This window comes from Papaver somniferum, chromosome 6 (genome assembly GCF_003573695.1).
Source record: "Papaver somniferum cultivar HN1 chromosome 6, ASM357369v1, whole genome shotgun sequence".
NCBI classification, from domain to species: Eukaryota; Viridiplantae; Streptophyta; class Magnoliopsida; order Ranunculales; family Papaveraceae; genus Papaver; species Papaver somniferum.
In genome coordinates, this window is record NC_039363.1 from 112,193,203 (window position 1) to 112,209,410 (window position 16,208).

A 16,208-nucleotide genomic window follows, 5' to 3' on the forward strand; every position below is an offset into this window, starting at 1 on the left:
CTACACACCGTTATTTCCTAAAAGGGTCTTTGCTATTGAGATTAGAAAAATTTAGCCTTTAAATTGTTGGACCACTAGTTGGACTATGTGTTTGGACTACCAATGAAAAAAAGAGTCTTCCACGTGCTGTTGCACGAACCATTTTTACTGGCAAGTAATTATAAAAGGATGGGATTCTTAACATCGTACTTACCTGATCCCCCTGGTTCTGTTACTTTCCTTCAACTATCGTACTTGTACTTACCTGATTGGATTCTAGTACTCCCTTTTCTTTTTCAGATACGATACGTGCGCAGGGGTATTTTGGTCTTTGTACCAAAGAACCCCTAAATAGGATAATCTCTCCTTTCTTCTGGTGAACCCAGTTCTGTCTTTCCTTATTCACCATAGCCTCATCATTACCCTTTGAAGTTCTGCAAGAATCAACTAAAGAGTATATCAGTGGAGAATTTCATTGGATTGAAAATAGCTACATACATGAAATTCAAAGTAAGCTGAAGCCTGCAGATCATTCTTCTCCATAATTCATGCTACCTCCTATTTTGGAAAAGAGATACTTTCATATTTTCATTTTTGTTTAAAAATAAGGCAAACTGAAAAAATAAAAGTATCACTTTTCCTGAAACGGAAGGAGTATATCAAATTCATGAAGATCAAATTTAACCGTTGTAAGTATTGGCACAGCTTGTGGCTTAAAAAAACATAATATATAGTGCACAGCTAGAGTACAATTATGGTTAAAGGTGTCCTTAAAACTATGAATGTTCTCTGTAGCTGCTCTTTTTATAGACTATGATTTTTGACTCAATTATTTAGAAGACATCAGATCTTACAGATCCGTGACTAGATCTAATTGAAAAGATTTTTATTTATTTTTTTCAAATCCCTGATGATTCACTAAGTCTAGAATTTAGGAGATTTCTGAAGTATAATGAACTAAATCATCTAGCCGCACTATGCCATCTGATGATTATTTCATAATCTAGGGATTTATAACATCATCTTGGTCAATTGGTTTCCATCTCTAGGAGATAGATTGTTAATTAGTTATAGAAATAGTTTTTTCTAAATCATTTACGGAAAAAAAAATAAAAAAAAATTGGTGTTTTGTTTATGCAAAAATCTTGGCAAACCTCCTGGAATTTTTCTTGTACTGTTCAAATTGGATGCTTATGTACCAACATGCATTGCAGGGAAATTAAAGGCTTGGGTTGGGTAGATTAAAAGATATACTACCATGGCTCATTTTGTTAAGAACATATTAACTTTTTCTGAAATGAACATGTTTTTCATAGTATATTTCTACAAATATATATTTTTTGAGAACTATCTTTCTACATTTGTGTTTTTGGATTCCAAGAAGTTTCTAGCTAAGCAAATGTTTGGCTAATAGAAACAAATTCTTACTCTTTTATGTTTAATCCCAGAGGAGACGAGGATAACAAAATGTGAGATATGATGAACTCCATCAAATTTGAAGCTCTTGTCAGGTCACGTACATAGCCTTCTTGAGGTAATCCCTGAAATAAAACAAGTAACATTAGGGATAAACATCTGAAAACATTAGGGATAAACTTCTGAAAACCTTGGTCCTTGTAGAGGCTATAAGTTACCAAGTTGATTGTTTTATATAGATATTTATGCTCAACATAGATGATGCATACTGCTTAAATTGGTACTCAGGGAAAGAGTTGTTGGTATCTTGCTTTGTCCAACGCGTGACTTTTATTCCGGTTGATAGCGTTTCTAGTTCAGGTATCTAATTTGATTGTTCTTTCAAAGTAGGATTAGCTTATTAATAATTTGTTCTTTTATTATCAAAAGAATAGTAGAATACACATCGTGGAATACCTACTAACGGTTTAAATCTAAATAAAAAAAAGAGCTGAGCTAAGATGTCCAGACACTTGTCTTATGGAAAGCATAAACATATAGTGCAAAATCTACTAATGATTTGAATGAAAATAACTCGGCTGAGCTTAGGTGCATAAACACTTACAAAAAATGTAAACATTATTAGTAATGGCAATGTGGTGTGGTTTTTCAGCAATATAAACTTGATTTTATGTGGATTTTTGAAAAAGACAAGTGCTATTTAGTTTCTGCGCTGTTCTCTGTGGTTTAGCTACTAATCAAAAACCTCAAGTGAAATTAGATTATTTTATTTTTTCCTTATTCTGAATCGATAAAGATTTTAACTGATTATGCTATATGTTATGACGATTATCTGAGTTATATAGTATGTTAATTCTGTGTCAATACTATCCCCACAGAATTCTACAGATATCGAGATTAAAGTTGTATAACATGTTAATACTATAGATAAAAACTCTTTCACTGTAGGCTATGTGTACAATCATTTTAGTCTAAGGCATGATGATTAAGTGGCTAAATTCTAACTGTTGTTGCTTAGTCTAAAATTAGTACTTACATGTACATAACTTGGGCAATTTTTAACCATCTACTTTTATGGGTAAAGTTCCTGTGACGCGAAGGAAATAGTTTATCTTACCTGGATAAGTGTTACTTCAAGGTCCAAGAGGCATTCCAACATGAGGTCCATTACCAGCTCCGTCATCTTACCTGGATAAGTGTTACTTCAAGGTCCAAGAGGCATTCCAACATGAGGTCCATTACCAGCTCCGTCTCCACTTTGTGCAGCAAGCCGCATGTCCTCAAGTTGAGCTTCTATCCTCACCATCATCCAAAATGACCTCCGGACTATTTCAATTGTAGACATGAGAAGGGCAATCCAGGTATTGGTGAATAAAATTGTTGACAATCTCAGCGTCCAACTTCCACGCATGAAGAAGTCGGCAACTACTATTACATACCATGCCTACAGTATTTCAATTGTAAAGTTAAATGAATTAAAGCTAAAATGAATTATTTTTCGGTTTATTCAAGTCAACTATGTGTAATTTTGGATTCTGACCCATCGTTGTTCTTCAGTGAAAATTCTAGACCGCAGAACCGGTCTGTCTGGAATCCGTCTGAAAATGTAGTTAGAATAAGTACAAGGGAAGGCAGTTTATTATAAAGCTGAGCTGAACTTAACTGAAGTGCACTATACATACCTCGTCAATGTCAATGTGCAGTCCACTTTCACATCCCATACAAAGCAGGAGATTGTATTCAAGCTGCCCAATATAATCCAAGGATAAAAGAGTTTTGCTATCCAAGTGTTTTCATCGTCGAGAAGAAACTTGAACGATGAAAGCACTGTAACCGACATTGTTATCAAGTGCTTTAATGCTGAAAATACAAAGAGTTAAGTAACATTGAAGTATTTTAATGCTGAAAACAGTAAAACGAGAAGTAATAAGAATAAAGTATGTACTGACTGTTCCAATAATGAATGGTTTTTCCACTCAAACCCAATCTCAGGCTCTGAAATAAGCGAAGCAGAAATGGTAAACATGTGAAAACAAGTGCTGCAAATGACTTGGGCCCAAAAATTGCATCCACTTGGGGTACTCCAACAAGGTGAATCTGCAAACAATATTACAAGTTAAATAATACTTCACTGTTGAATCAGTATTTCCTAGATCTGGTATCGGAACAAAATCAAAACTGACCAAGAGAAACATAGCCGAGATCGAATCTGAGAACACCTGCACATAAATGCGGTTAACAAATCATCACACTTGGTTAATAGTAATGTCTTGCACTGAAATCTACTAGTTAACATTAGTTATTGAGTTCCATGTCCATTCTTTTTGAGAGTACATAAAATCTCTGATTCTCAATTTGGGGAAGAAAGAAGAAAAAGAAGTAAAAATGGTGAAGGTAGCAACATTCTTCACTATGACACTTGGTCCTTTTGTATTCTGGCAATCTATGGATAATTTAAATTTCATGTCCTGATCGCTCTTCATCAAGACAAAAAGCAAGAAAGATTGGAAAAAGAAGCAGAGATCCAAAGGTACAGCGCACATCTACTGGCCCAGCAGAAACAAGAAGATTCTCTTGCATAAGTTTCATCCTGTTGTTTCCCAGCATTCTACAAGTGAATCTTTTTATTGTATTTCTATTTTCCCTGGGAGTTATCCACTCTGATATAAACATTCATAAAACATAATAGCGTCGAAACTTGCAAATTTGCCTATCATGAGTTAACTATTATGCTATCCCTGAGAATTCTCTTGCATGAGTGCCCATTCTTTGTGGATCCAAAGTGTTCCATTAGAGTGTTATGCGTCAACTTGAGCTAATTTCAGAATACCGTGTGTTCAAGTACGACCTAAAGCATATAATGTAACTAGATGTCTTACAATACCGTGGTTTCACTCACCATACACCACGATGCTCTATATATTCTTTGGTCACAGTTCCTGTATCACTATTCTAGGATAGCTAGATCTATGTCTGTTCATTCCCCTCCCAATTTATTCATGGTAATCGTACAATTGTCACCAAAAGCAAAGCACAGCTGTCACCAAAAGCAAAGCACAGCACCTTCAGTAGGTTTTTACTGTACAGTTTTAGATAGAACTGGGACCTGTCTCCACATTCAAGTATGACTCGTTTTCACTTTATCAATTACTTGTTAATTACTGGTACAAAAGTGTGCAATCTCTTACATCTAAGCTACTTGCGCATTTTTATAATTTCAGCTACAACAAACTTAGTAAAATGTATTCTGAAACTAGAATCGAATATATTGCATACCTTGGCCATCGAAGTGATAATATCAGCCAAAAATACTTCACCAAACGACGGCTCCTATATCACGAAAAAAAATTATAGATTAAAAATGGAATATAAAAGTAATAGCTCTCATTGTTTAGATTATTGATATAGTGAACAGAACTAACCCCTCGAGCAAACAACGCACACAATATAGCATGCAATGTCTCTTTAAGAGATCGAAATGTTGACTCGTGGTTTACCTGATAGTATAGTGAGAACGTGACGGGAATGAGTACATATAAAGCAATCTGCAAAATTATCAATTAAAACTAGTACATTAAATTTTATCATATTTGAGAAAAAATTAGAGATACACTTAAAAAGTCACCGATTAGAGTGTCTCACCGCCAAGACAGTAGACGGATAGAGTTGGTTTGCAAAGTCACGTAGTATAACGTACCCCATAAAGGAATAGATGCTGCTGATTAAAATCCAGAACCCCAACTGTATTACACAAAATCAATAAAATCAAACACTCTTTATTATAAATAAAATAAATTGAACAAGTAAATATAACAAGGTAATCAACATGGTGCTTAAAAATGGTCACTGTGTTGTGTATAACCATTCCCATTTTCTGAAATTTATTAGGATATGGTAATAAGGAATACGATGTGATGGTCCTGCATTCATGATATGCAACCAAGATTGGCCTGCATGTATTGGTAACACACCCAGAGCTGAATAAATCTAAGTAATGGAGGTGTCACAAATTAGGTCGAAACAAAAAATGACCTGGATAAATTACCTGTCTCAAACTACCTTTTTTACTCATCAACCCTAAGCTGATACATATAGTGTTCTAATTAGTTGGTTTGTAAAAACGACTATGACAGAAGTAGCTCCACCCTAGATCACATATAGTTACTTGGCTTATATTGGATTATTACAAAGTTGCTTCTTCTACTAATCTTACTTTTGTTTGTTGTTCTCTTTGGTGAGCTTCAAGAATCCTTTTAGACACCAATGTATTATAAGTTTGTCACTTTTGCAGGAAATGGAAAACCAAAGCAGTATGTGGAACATAGTCTTTTGAAATTCTAATGCTAAGGGTTACTGAGAGAAGTGTTTGATCACGCTAACTAGAGGCATTTCATATGTAGGCAACGGGGTTTGTATTTTACCAGAAGAAACGGTGGATGAAATATTGCTACAGCATCATCAACAACTTGTCGTCTAGTGTCTCCAGCGGTTTGATCAATCTTAGCAAACCACCTCATCGCAATCAAATCAGATCTGAGATAAGCCGATAAACCGTTATCCACCTAGATAAGATAACATTTAAAAAATTGAAAGATTGCTCTTTCAATTTGATTTCTATAATTAGAGGGCAACATACTAAATTATGTTTAATTATTAATGATCCATGAATATGTTTCAAGACAAGATGGGAAATACATATGGTGCCCAGGTATATACATAGGAAACAAAGAAAGAAACCCAAGAGGCCAAAACGCGTATGATAGTGTCAAATGATTCAAATCCCATATTGTTCGTCCGTTGAATTACTGCGGGATATTGTGTGTAGAACAACCATGGTATGGTTTGTGTTTCTGGTGCAGACAGTGGCGGACCTAGAAATATTTCTCAATGGGGTCAAGGCAGTAGCATACTTGCGGCCTAAGGCCGCCAGAAATTTTAGGACCTTTACAAATTTTACCAATGCTAGATATATGCACTATACATCGTCACAAAGTCTGATACATGATCCTTCTAATGATTTTCACAAACAAGATTCTAAAAAAAGTGAGTGAAAGTTGGTTTCTAAAGAAATTTGGGGGGTCAATTGAGTTTTTAAAGAAGTTGGAGAGGGGTCAACATCTATAATTTTCACTACCAAATACTCACATACAAGTCCGCCACTGGGTGCAGATATTTCGTGCGAAAGATTATTGAATCAGCAAGAACGGAAGCTCTACATGAACATGTAAGAAGCTAGAATTGGAGTAAACAGTAAGCTCAATCAGTATGTCCGATAGCAATGGCAGATTAGAAAATCTAATGTGACAGTTCTTGTCTATTCAAGTTAGATCTTTATACAACCTAGCCAGAGACAAAAGTCTTTGTATCCTACGCATACGGTGACGTAATTAACTAGATGACCAGCACCAATGCAGAGGGACTTAGTTTATTAACTAGTCTTTAGAACCCATAACGTACATACAATCCACTCTTGTTAGCCCTTTTTACCCGTTCCAAACACGCCAAACCTGTTTTAACTCAATACTGAAAGATTAAGCATTCAAGCTAGTAGCCAAGCTATAATTAGGCACTGAATGAACAACTACTAAGCAGTTTATATCACTTCGGAATAATTTTGGTGCTCGGATTAAAATAAAATCCTGATACTTTTAACATTTATCAAGGACCCTGATATAACTGACTTAAGCGGTATTTCTGGGAACTATAAGACAATGTTACATTATTGCTGGGAAGACTTCAGAGGAGATTTCAGATTTGTAAATTTGGTAATCAACATTTGAGAACAATTTTATTCTTAACCAACTCCCATGTCTCCAGTGCGACCAAATAGTGAATATTTTCATTTATGCATTTCTTCAAACATGATGAACACCATATTTATACGCACATCTCAGACTTATTGTTCACATCAATCCAAACACCAATTCAACATAATTGATTTTCCGAAATCCCTAATTTATGATCCAAATTAAGGAGTAACCAAAGTCTGCTGAATTAATGTGCAAAAACTAAAAAGTGAAGCAACTTCACTGATTTCAAAACATGTGTTTAGGAGGAATCAAAAGAACAATAATATCAAAATAAATTCCAGGCCAATAGTCTGTTTGAGATAATTTTTATCATCAATCATCATAGACAAAGAAACCCTAATCAACCACAAGTTGATAATCCAATAACAGGAAAACTCATATCATAAATAGGTACTTACCTCTTTCTTTTGGATGTGCTGAGAAATGAAAAAAATTCTAGGGCATCACTAATTCACAATCAATTCACCAAATTTTGTTCCTCGAGGTTGAAAGCTTCTATTCTGATGTTTGAATCGAAACGAAGAAGAAAAAGAAGAAGTTACTTGTAATAAGAAGGAAGTTGATTTGATATTTCTCCAAGTTATTACAAATTCCTACTTCTAAATCGTCTCCATTGAAGAAACTGAACTCCCGCGCTGATATCTTTGATTTATTTTTTTTCGAATGGATGAGTTACATGAGTATCAGTATATGACGACTAACTTTGGTTCTGTATAGTTACTAGATGACTGCTAAGACAGCTTATAAGACAGCTTGCACGTTGCTCTATATTTTAGGCGTTGCAACAATATACATTAGGCATTATGGTGTGACAATGTTGCGCATATTCCATAGGGAAAAACTGAGTGGCATGTTTAAGTTCATCATGCTCAAGTATTGGAATATTACAACTATGTTCATAGCCTGAACTGATGTCCCAAAGACCAGTTTTTGTTGTTTACTTCAAGATACAGACTGCACCGCAATCTAGGTCGCCTACTCAGCGATTAGGGTATGATTGATTGAACTCATGTATTACTTCCTTGAGCTAAGGAATCTTAACAAAAGCGAGCAACCAATAGCCAGTCTAATTCTTGCCGTGGGAAAATTAATCCACTTGAGTAGACGGTACATGTCGTTAAATCAAACTCTGCACATCTATAAAAGGGTTTAGTTTTGTTATATCCCAGAGCATCAACCAGAAATGTCCATGCGCTCTTTCATTTGGTCTAATAAGAGAACATATTTTTGGATATGAACATAGTTTTGGATCTGAATGATTTAGGCAGTACATGCTGCCCTTTCATTTGGTCCAATAAGAGAAGTGGTCCTGCTCTTACTGAGCAGAGACTGGATAGAGGACTTGCCACTGAATCCTGGTTGTTCCTGTATCCAAATTCCACTATCACTAATCTTCTAGCTATTGGCTCTGACCATCACCCCATTCTTCTTAACACTAATCCTACTTGGTCCACTGGTAAAATCCCTTTCAAATTCTTTGGTCCTTGGCTGGATCATAAGGGTTGTAAGGACATCATTACTGAATGCTGGTAGAGAAATTTATCTGGTTCTAGTGCTTTTCTTATAGCCAGAAAGCTTAAAGACATTAAGATGAGACTAAAAGTTTGGAATAAAGAAGTTTATGGCAACATCAATTCTAATATTGAAGAAAGTGAACAACATCTTCACTGGCTACAAGGAAACTACTTCAAACACGACAGAAGTGAAGCTATAAAAGCTGCAATGCAAGTTCTCAGAGATTGGCAAGACATAGAAGGAAAATTCTGGAAAACCAAAAGCAGAGATCAATTCATCAAGTTGGGGGACAAGAATACTAATTATTTCCACAGAGCTACAAAATGCAGAATAAGAAGAAATAGAATTGACTCTATACAAGATACTGCTGGAAACTGGACTGAGGACTACCAAGAAATAAAACAATGCTTCACCAACCATTTCACCAAGATGGCCACTATTGAATCTCCTGCTTTGAACCATGAAATTATCAACCTCATCCCAACCTCCATAACCAACTCTGACAACAACAATCTCAATAGAATTCCAGACATACAAGAGGTCAAGGCAATTCTTTTCAGTATGGCTAAAGATAAAGCTCCAGGTCCATATGGTTTCCCACCAAACTTCTTTCAAGCCAACTGGGACATTGTGGGAGAAGACTTGGTTAAAATGGTACAACATTTCTTCATGTATGGGCATCTTCTCAAAGAAATGAATACTACCTTCATATCCCTGATACCCAAAATTGATAACCCATCTTGTCCTAGTCACTTCATTAGCCTCTGCAACACCACCTACAAAATCATATCCAAACTCTTAGCCCAAAGAATGAAACCATTTCTAAATAAAATCATTTCACCTTACCAGTCTGCTTTTATACCTGGAAGACAAATTGCTGACAACATAGCTATTGCCCATGAAATTATTCACTCCATGAGAACCAGAAGAGGTATCAAAGGTAATAAAGGAAGTATGGGTATCAAGATTGATATGGCAAAAGCCTTTGATAGAGTTGATTGGAAATTTCTCCATTCCATTATGACAAAAATAGGCTTCAAATCTGGTTGGTGCAACAAGATTATGCAATGCATCTCCACCACTTCTGCAGCTGTTCTTATAATTAGCTCTCCAGATACTTTCTTCAAACCCTCAAGAGGGCTCAGACAAGGGGACCCTCTATCCCCATACCTATTCATTTTCTGTATGGAAGCTCTTTCTAGAACTCTATCTCATGCTGAAGACCTGCGCATTATCTCTGGAATAAAAAATATGCAAAAATGCCCCATCAATAAATCATCTTCTTTTTGTTGATGATTGTATGGTCTTCTGCAAAGCCAACACTACTGAAGCCCAAAATCTTAAGGATATCCTTAATATTTTTGGAGAAACCTCTGGTCAACTTATCAACTTCAACAAATCTGGTGCCTTCTTCAGCAAAGACACAGATCCAGCTCCAATCCCCTCTATATGCAATCTGTTAGGAGTTCAAGTTCTACCCTTAAATGACAAATATTTAGGCTCTCCTCTCTTCACTAATAGAAGCAAGATTCAATCTTTCAGACCAGGAGTGGATAAGATGAAGATAAGGCTCTCAAGTTGGAAGAACTCTCCTCTAAAACCAGCTGAAAGAGAAGTGTTAATAAAATCTGTTATTTCAATAGCCAGTATTTACCAAATGAACTGTTTCAGAATGTTGGATATTCTCAAAGTTTTCAAGGTTTGCCGCTACGCAGAGTTATATGGTGATCGACCTGTTATTTCAATAGACAGCGTCTCGTGGAAATTTTTATCTGGTTTTACTTTATAAAACCTAGAAGTTTCCATTCAAAATTGAACAGACGCGTCTCTTCCCATAAGCCACCATTAATGGCTTTTGGAAGCGTCTGTTGGTGATGAAACGACACTACCAACAGGCATGAATATCACTATAAGTAGCGAAGATGTTCTCCCATTCCAATACATCAAAACAAAAAAACAATTTGTTTTCTTCTTCTCTAAAATGCATCATCAGAACCTTATACAGTATGTTTCTTGGTCGGGTCAAGGAAGTACAATCCTTGAATTCGATTACGGTGTTAGGGCTTCATTGAATCCTGAAGGCATAATTCGAGAGACCGTTTGTACTCGCCAAATTTATTGGGAAAGGTCGAATTATTGTCTAAAAGAATCGAAAGAGCCTTGAAGTCAGGGGTACACCATTTTCTGTTTTTGTTTTCATCCTCTTGTTTAACCCAAAATTTCCAACACAGAATACCAAAGCAAAATTGTCAAGATATGAACAAGTTACAAAGGGATTTCTTCTAGGGGGAAAACCTGGAAAATCCTACAGGTTAATACCCTAAAGCTTGGAAAGCTGTTTGCAAACCTAAGGAGCTTGGTGGTCTGGGATTCATGAATATGGAACTATTCAATAGCTTCATGTTAACAAAAATAGGGTGGAGATTGGAACAGGATAAAGATTCTCTATGGTTCCAATTGATGGATGATAAATACTTAATAGGAAGAAATGTGCTTAACATGAATACCAAAGCTAAAGATGGAGACTCTTGGATATGGAAAGGGGTTCTTGAAGGGATTCAGAACATTCAGCAACACTGTTCCTGGAGAATAGGAAATGGAAACAAAATAACAATCTGGGAAGATATATGGATACCAAATTCAACTGTCAAGCTCACAAAACCTTCCAACTGCTCCAATGATATTCAAATTCTAGCTCACTTGATGACAAATCAAAAGGAATGGAACATTCAGCTTATTCAACAAATATTTACTCCTGATATTGCTCAAACTATCTCTGACCTTGCTATACACCCCAGGGAAGAGGATAGTATGCAATGGAGCCTCAGCAACACAGGAAAATTCTTTGTTAAATCTTTGTGCAAAGCCAAAATAGAGAATCTTTACAGAAATGACCAAACTACAAGAGACTGGGGAGCTATATGGAATCTGGAAGTTGCACCTGTTATCAAAATCTTTCTCTGGAAATGTGCTCATGAAATCCTCCCTACTAATGCAAAAACTGCAAGTATTCTTCATTATATTGATCTCATATGCAAAATATGCAAAAGTAGGGAGGAGACAATGACACATTTGTTTCTTAACTGCCCAGCTGCTACTGATGTTTGGCAGGACATGCTAGGTGAAAGTCATGGTCTGTTTAACTATCAAACACCTTTCATGGACTGGTTCAATACTTGGTTTCAACATATCAGTAACAGTGAAAACATCAGCATCTATGCAACTACTTGCTGGTTTATTTGGAAGGCTAGATGTGATCTAGTTTTTCAAAACATCACACTCAATGCTAAAAAAACCTCCTTTAGCATTCAACAACATCTATGTGACTTTAACAGAATTCACAGTTTTCCTAACCATGCCATGAATACTCAGGGGTTTCTCTCCGATATCGGTTCCCAAAGAGCATAAACTGGTAGTCATGTTGGGATCCCTCAACAAAAGCAGTATTATGGTTACATAATCAAAATCTGCACTATACAGGATCCTAACAGTTATCAGTTTTTTCAGCCCTAACTGTTACTGATTTTGCAGGAAACTATGTTGATAGCAGATGACACACAGGCCAATGGGGAGCAGAAGGAGCCACAGGAGGAGCAGAACTAGCCTTTGGTTGGGCGGAAGATTCAGCAGCACATGAATATCGAGATACATGCTGAAACAAATGAAATCCTGGAACACTTCAATGCTCTTTACATCAAAGCCATCAAAGGAAGATTCAGCAGGAACTTCCACAGGGAAGGGAAGCTTTTGAATGAAGAAATCACCTTATACATTAAACCTGTAACTTTTGTCTTAACGGGTCTTGAACTTCTTCATAGAACCCAAAACTTACAAGCCTTAAATATAGCTATCGTCTGTAAGAATCTTAACAGTGGGTCTAATGTTTGTCCAAACAATGACACCACTTGCACAACTATGTATCACCTTCACGAGGCACTGCCTAAGTTTTTTTTTTTTTTTTTTTTTTTTTTAAAAATGCCTATGCGCTCCACATATTTTAGCTCCAAAAGCATGAGGACCACGTGTAAACATTTAGAAAGAAAAAGGTTCCTTTTCAAAATAGATTTTTTCTTAACAGAAATAAAAAGAAGAAAATTTTCATATTGGAGTCTTCTTCATTTCTTCTATCCCTAATCTCATCTCCAATTCTCCATCCGTATGCTGCTTTTCCAAATAATGTCTTGGATTTACTTAGGAATTGGAACCTTTAGTTTCCTAATTTTTCTCTTCTCTTGATAGCAATACTATTTTTTAGTATCTCATAAACTGATTTCAGTATTATCATAACTGGAATCCACATATGAAACAAATTCAACTTCTTTTGATTTCAGTGTGTCTGATTTTTAATTTAAAGAAATGGGTTTCTGATTTTTGACTTGAGGAGAAATAAAAGAAGATGATTCAAAGTTTCTGCTTCAGACTTTTAGTTTTAGCGTGGAAGTGAGGAATAGAGAATATGAAACAGGAGCGAAATATCCGACTGTATTTTGCTCTGTTTTGCAGGCAAACAATTTCAATTTCATCTGTGAGTTTTATCTAAATCGAGTAAACAGCAAGATTAAATTATTGAAATGAATACTTCTACTGTTCTTTTTAGATGAAGGCGATTTTGCTGTTACTCAATCTTTTATGTAGAATTGTTGAAATCTGAAGTCGAGTTTTCTTTTTCTTTTCTATTTAGAACAAAAACGAATTGGAATTGATCGATTAAGATCGATCTAATGGGTATTTTCAACAACAGTGAACAGATAATTTGTTTAATTGATTATGTTGGATAGAAATCTGTGATCAATTTTGTTGATTATATAAAATTTTATCTCAATTTGATGAGATTGTGACTGATTTTAAATTCTCTGGACAGACAGGAAGCTTATTTTTCATCCTATAGAAGCCCTCCATTTATGTGCGTGAACGGGATGTCGAAAAAATCCAAGAGATAGAACTAGGTTGGTAACGGTCCATGATGCGAAACGTTACGTTAAATGCACCATTTGACCTTTATTTACCAAGGGTGCCTTTCCCTTAAGGTTCTTGGTATTCGTTTTTTCTTTGTCCTATACTCCTATAGGTTTGTTTGCTCTAATCCGCGTTGGTACGTCTTTGTTGTTTGGGGGTTGAGAGTCTGTTCTTTTTTCTTTTTGTGCGCACTGTTGTAAGTTTTGTCCATTCCAATGCATTGGTAAGTGTCCATCCATCTTAGGTGAATATGTTGCCAGCGCTCCGCTTAAGATCAATCGTTGTTGGTACTATATGGAGGAGGTTATGCTCGAAACTCGCTGTTACATCAGTGAACAAGGAGATGACTGTTTACTTAGGCAATCACCAATTCGGAGTTGGTATTCCGTGCGGCGCTGAGGGTATCCTACATTCGGTCAACAGATTGATAGAGTTGAAAGGTGATCAAAATAACTTAACCATGCTACTGGTAGATTTCACAAACTCCTTCAATCTAGTGGATCGAACTATATTGCTTGCTGAGGTAAGAATCAGACGTCCTAGTATCATTAAATGGGTCGAATTATGTTACTCTAGACCAGCAAGATTATACTACAATGAGTTTATCCTCTCATCTTCCAAAGGGGTACAACAGGGTGACCCTTTATGGACCCTATTATTTGCATTGATTCTGCACCCTTTAGTGAACAAGATAGCCACTCAGTGTAAGCTGCAACTCTATGCATGGTATCTGGACGACAACACCATCATCGGTGATACATCAGAAGTTGCTAAGGCCCTAAATATTATACAAGCTGAAGGGTCGTCCGTGGTTTACATCTCAACATCAATAAAACGGAGATCTTTTGGCCATCCCCTGATCCCCGGGTGCTTAGAAGACGGTGTATTCCCAAGAAACATCAGCAGCCCTGCATTGGGTGTTAAGTTGCTAGGCGGCCCTGTGAGTTTAAATCACCAATACTGCAATGATATAGTTCTGAGCCACGTTGATAAGACTATCCATCTGATGAACGCAGTCAAGAGTTTAAAGGATCCACAAAGTGAACTCCTGCTTCTTCGTAACTGCACGGGAGTTTCACGTCTATGCTTTACAATGTGCACTACAAGGCCCAAAAAATTACAGGCTGCCGCAATGCGCCTCGATCAACATCTATTGCAGTATCTACAGCAGCTAATCACAGGCGACGACGTAGGTTTCGGACCTGTTCAACAGCGTTTTGCAACACTCCCTATTAGAGATGGAGGCTTAGGTGTCTATACGATGGCAAGCACAAGTTTATTCACAAGCCTGCAATTTGTCACCCTCCTCTTTCAACCTTAAAGAAACTTCCCCCCATCCCATGAACTTTCTGGAAGTTAGATACTTTGAGGTTGTTAAGAGGGAGTTGCCTTTGCAGTTTTCATTGTTAGACCGGGAAGCATATCTATGGCAGTCGGCAGAGCAACAAAATGGACCATGCCTTAGATTTTCTAAAAGCAATACCTATCTCTGGGCTTAATCAGTCCGTTGGGCCGAGACAATTCCGTGTTATACTCGAATACAGGTTAGGTATTCCCCTCTTTGAAGCTGATACCTTATGCACTGTTTGTGACAAACCCATGGACTTCTACTGTGACCATGCACTACATTGTGCTAAAGAAGTTGGACTCAAATTCCGGCATGATATGGTTCGAGATGTCTTTGTCGATATTTGTTATAAAGCCGGAGTTGCAGCTAGGAAAGAAGTATTTTTGGATTTTTCGTCCGCCAATGACACCGGCTTGAATCCAGCAGATATCCTTTTGTACATCTGGGAAAACGGACGTGACGTTTGTTTTGACGTCACAGGTGTCTCTCCTTTCACTAGTGCTGCCACTCGCACCTTTGTACCTGGACATGCTATCGCGGCTGCTATGACACGCAAACGCAACAAATACTTGGACATTTGTACCGCTCATGGGTATGGCTTTGGTGCGTTGGCCTTCACTACCCTGGGTGAATTAAACGAAGATATTGTTGTGTTTCTAAAGTGACTGAAGAACTGTTTTGCAAGTTACGATGCTAATTATAAAGTGGGTAGTTCTCTTTTTCATAGAATCGGACTAGCTGTTCAAAAAGCAGTTGGTGCTCAGCTTGTTGTTAGACTTCCAACTGTTCCTGTGTAAAACACTATTTGTTTTTCTCAATAAAAGCCCCATAGGCTCCCATTTCCAAAATATTCTTCTTTTTATTTTTATTGAGCAAACAAAAAAAAAGGTGACTCTTCCAAAACCACGTAGAAAAGGCTTCTGTCACAGGGATAGGCTCCGCCCTTTGGAATTAGTATGGGGCCTAAAAAAATGTGAGTATATGGTACGTGTGTGGGCTTTCGTACGTTGTTAAACAAAATGCGCCTAATGAGGAGTGGGATGAAGTGAGAGTTAATGGAAAATTAGTTCTACATTTCACTTGTAATCTCGCTATGTCCATTTCTTAGATGGTTTGTTAAACAGTACTAATGCAATATATATCTTAGTTGCTTATCCTCAAAAACGGGCCAAACTAAATTTTTG

General features: G+C 36.7%; 2 protein-coding genes and 1 pseudogene across 5 annotated transcripts; 2 read left to right on the forward strand and 1 right to left on the reverse strand.

Annotated features, from left to right (window-relative positions):
* Positions 1-313: 313 nt before the first annotated feature.
* On the reverse strand, positions 314-7,877 carry LOC113288880 (SPX and EXS domain-containing protein 1-like). 3 transcript variants are annotated; one of them, XM_026538014.1, is made up of 12 exons: positions 7,604-7,877; positions 5,817-5,928; positions 5,038-5,136; positions 4,818-4,940; positions 4,672-4,725; positions 3,579-3,614; positions 3,345-3,492; positions 3,078-3,255; positions 2,936-2,993; positions 2,513-2,839; positions 1,408-1,520; positions 314-413 (listed from the first exon to the last, which is right to left on the reverse strand). In XM_026538014.1, the coding sequence occupies exons 2-10, from the start codon at positions 5,910-5,912 to the stop codon at positions 2,600-2,602; spliced, it is 1,032 nt and encodes a 343-aa protein (XP_026393799.1). In that variant the 5' UTR covers positions 5,913-5,928; positions 7,604-7,877; the 3' UTR covers positions 314-413; positions 1,408-1,520; positions 2,513-2,599. The 3 variants fall into 3 exon arrangements, with proteins under 3 accessions (XP_026393799.1, XP_026393800.1, XP_026393801.1); XM_026538015.1 differs by having other exon boundaries at positions 4,893-4,940; positions 7,604-7,876; XM_026538016.1 differs by lacking the exon at positions 5,817-5,928.
* On the forward strand, positions 3,781-4,376 carry LOC113288881 (annotated as a pseudogene).
* A 4,939-nt stretch (positions 7,878-12,816) lies between the features above and the next one.
* On the forward strand, positions 12,817-15,389 carry LOC113288882. 2 transcript variants are annotated; one of them, XM_026538017.1, is made up of 2 exons: positions 12,817-13,245; positions 13,582-15,389. In XM_026538017.1, exon 2 carries the CDS (start codon positions 13,927-13,929, stop codon positions 14,995-14,997), a length of 1,071 nt encoding a protein of 356 aa, XP_026393802.1. In that variant the 5' UTR covers positions 12,817-13,245; positions 13,582-13,926; the 3' UTR covers positions 14,998-15,389. The 2 variants fall into 2 exon arrangements, with proteins under 2 accessions (XP_026393802.1, XP_026393803.1); XM_026538018.1 differs by having other exon boundaries at positions 13,586-15,389.
* The last annotated feature ends 819 nt before the right edge of the window (positions 15,390-16,208 follow it).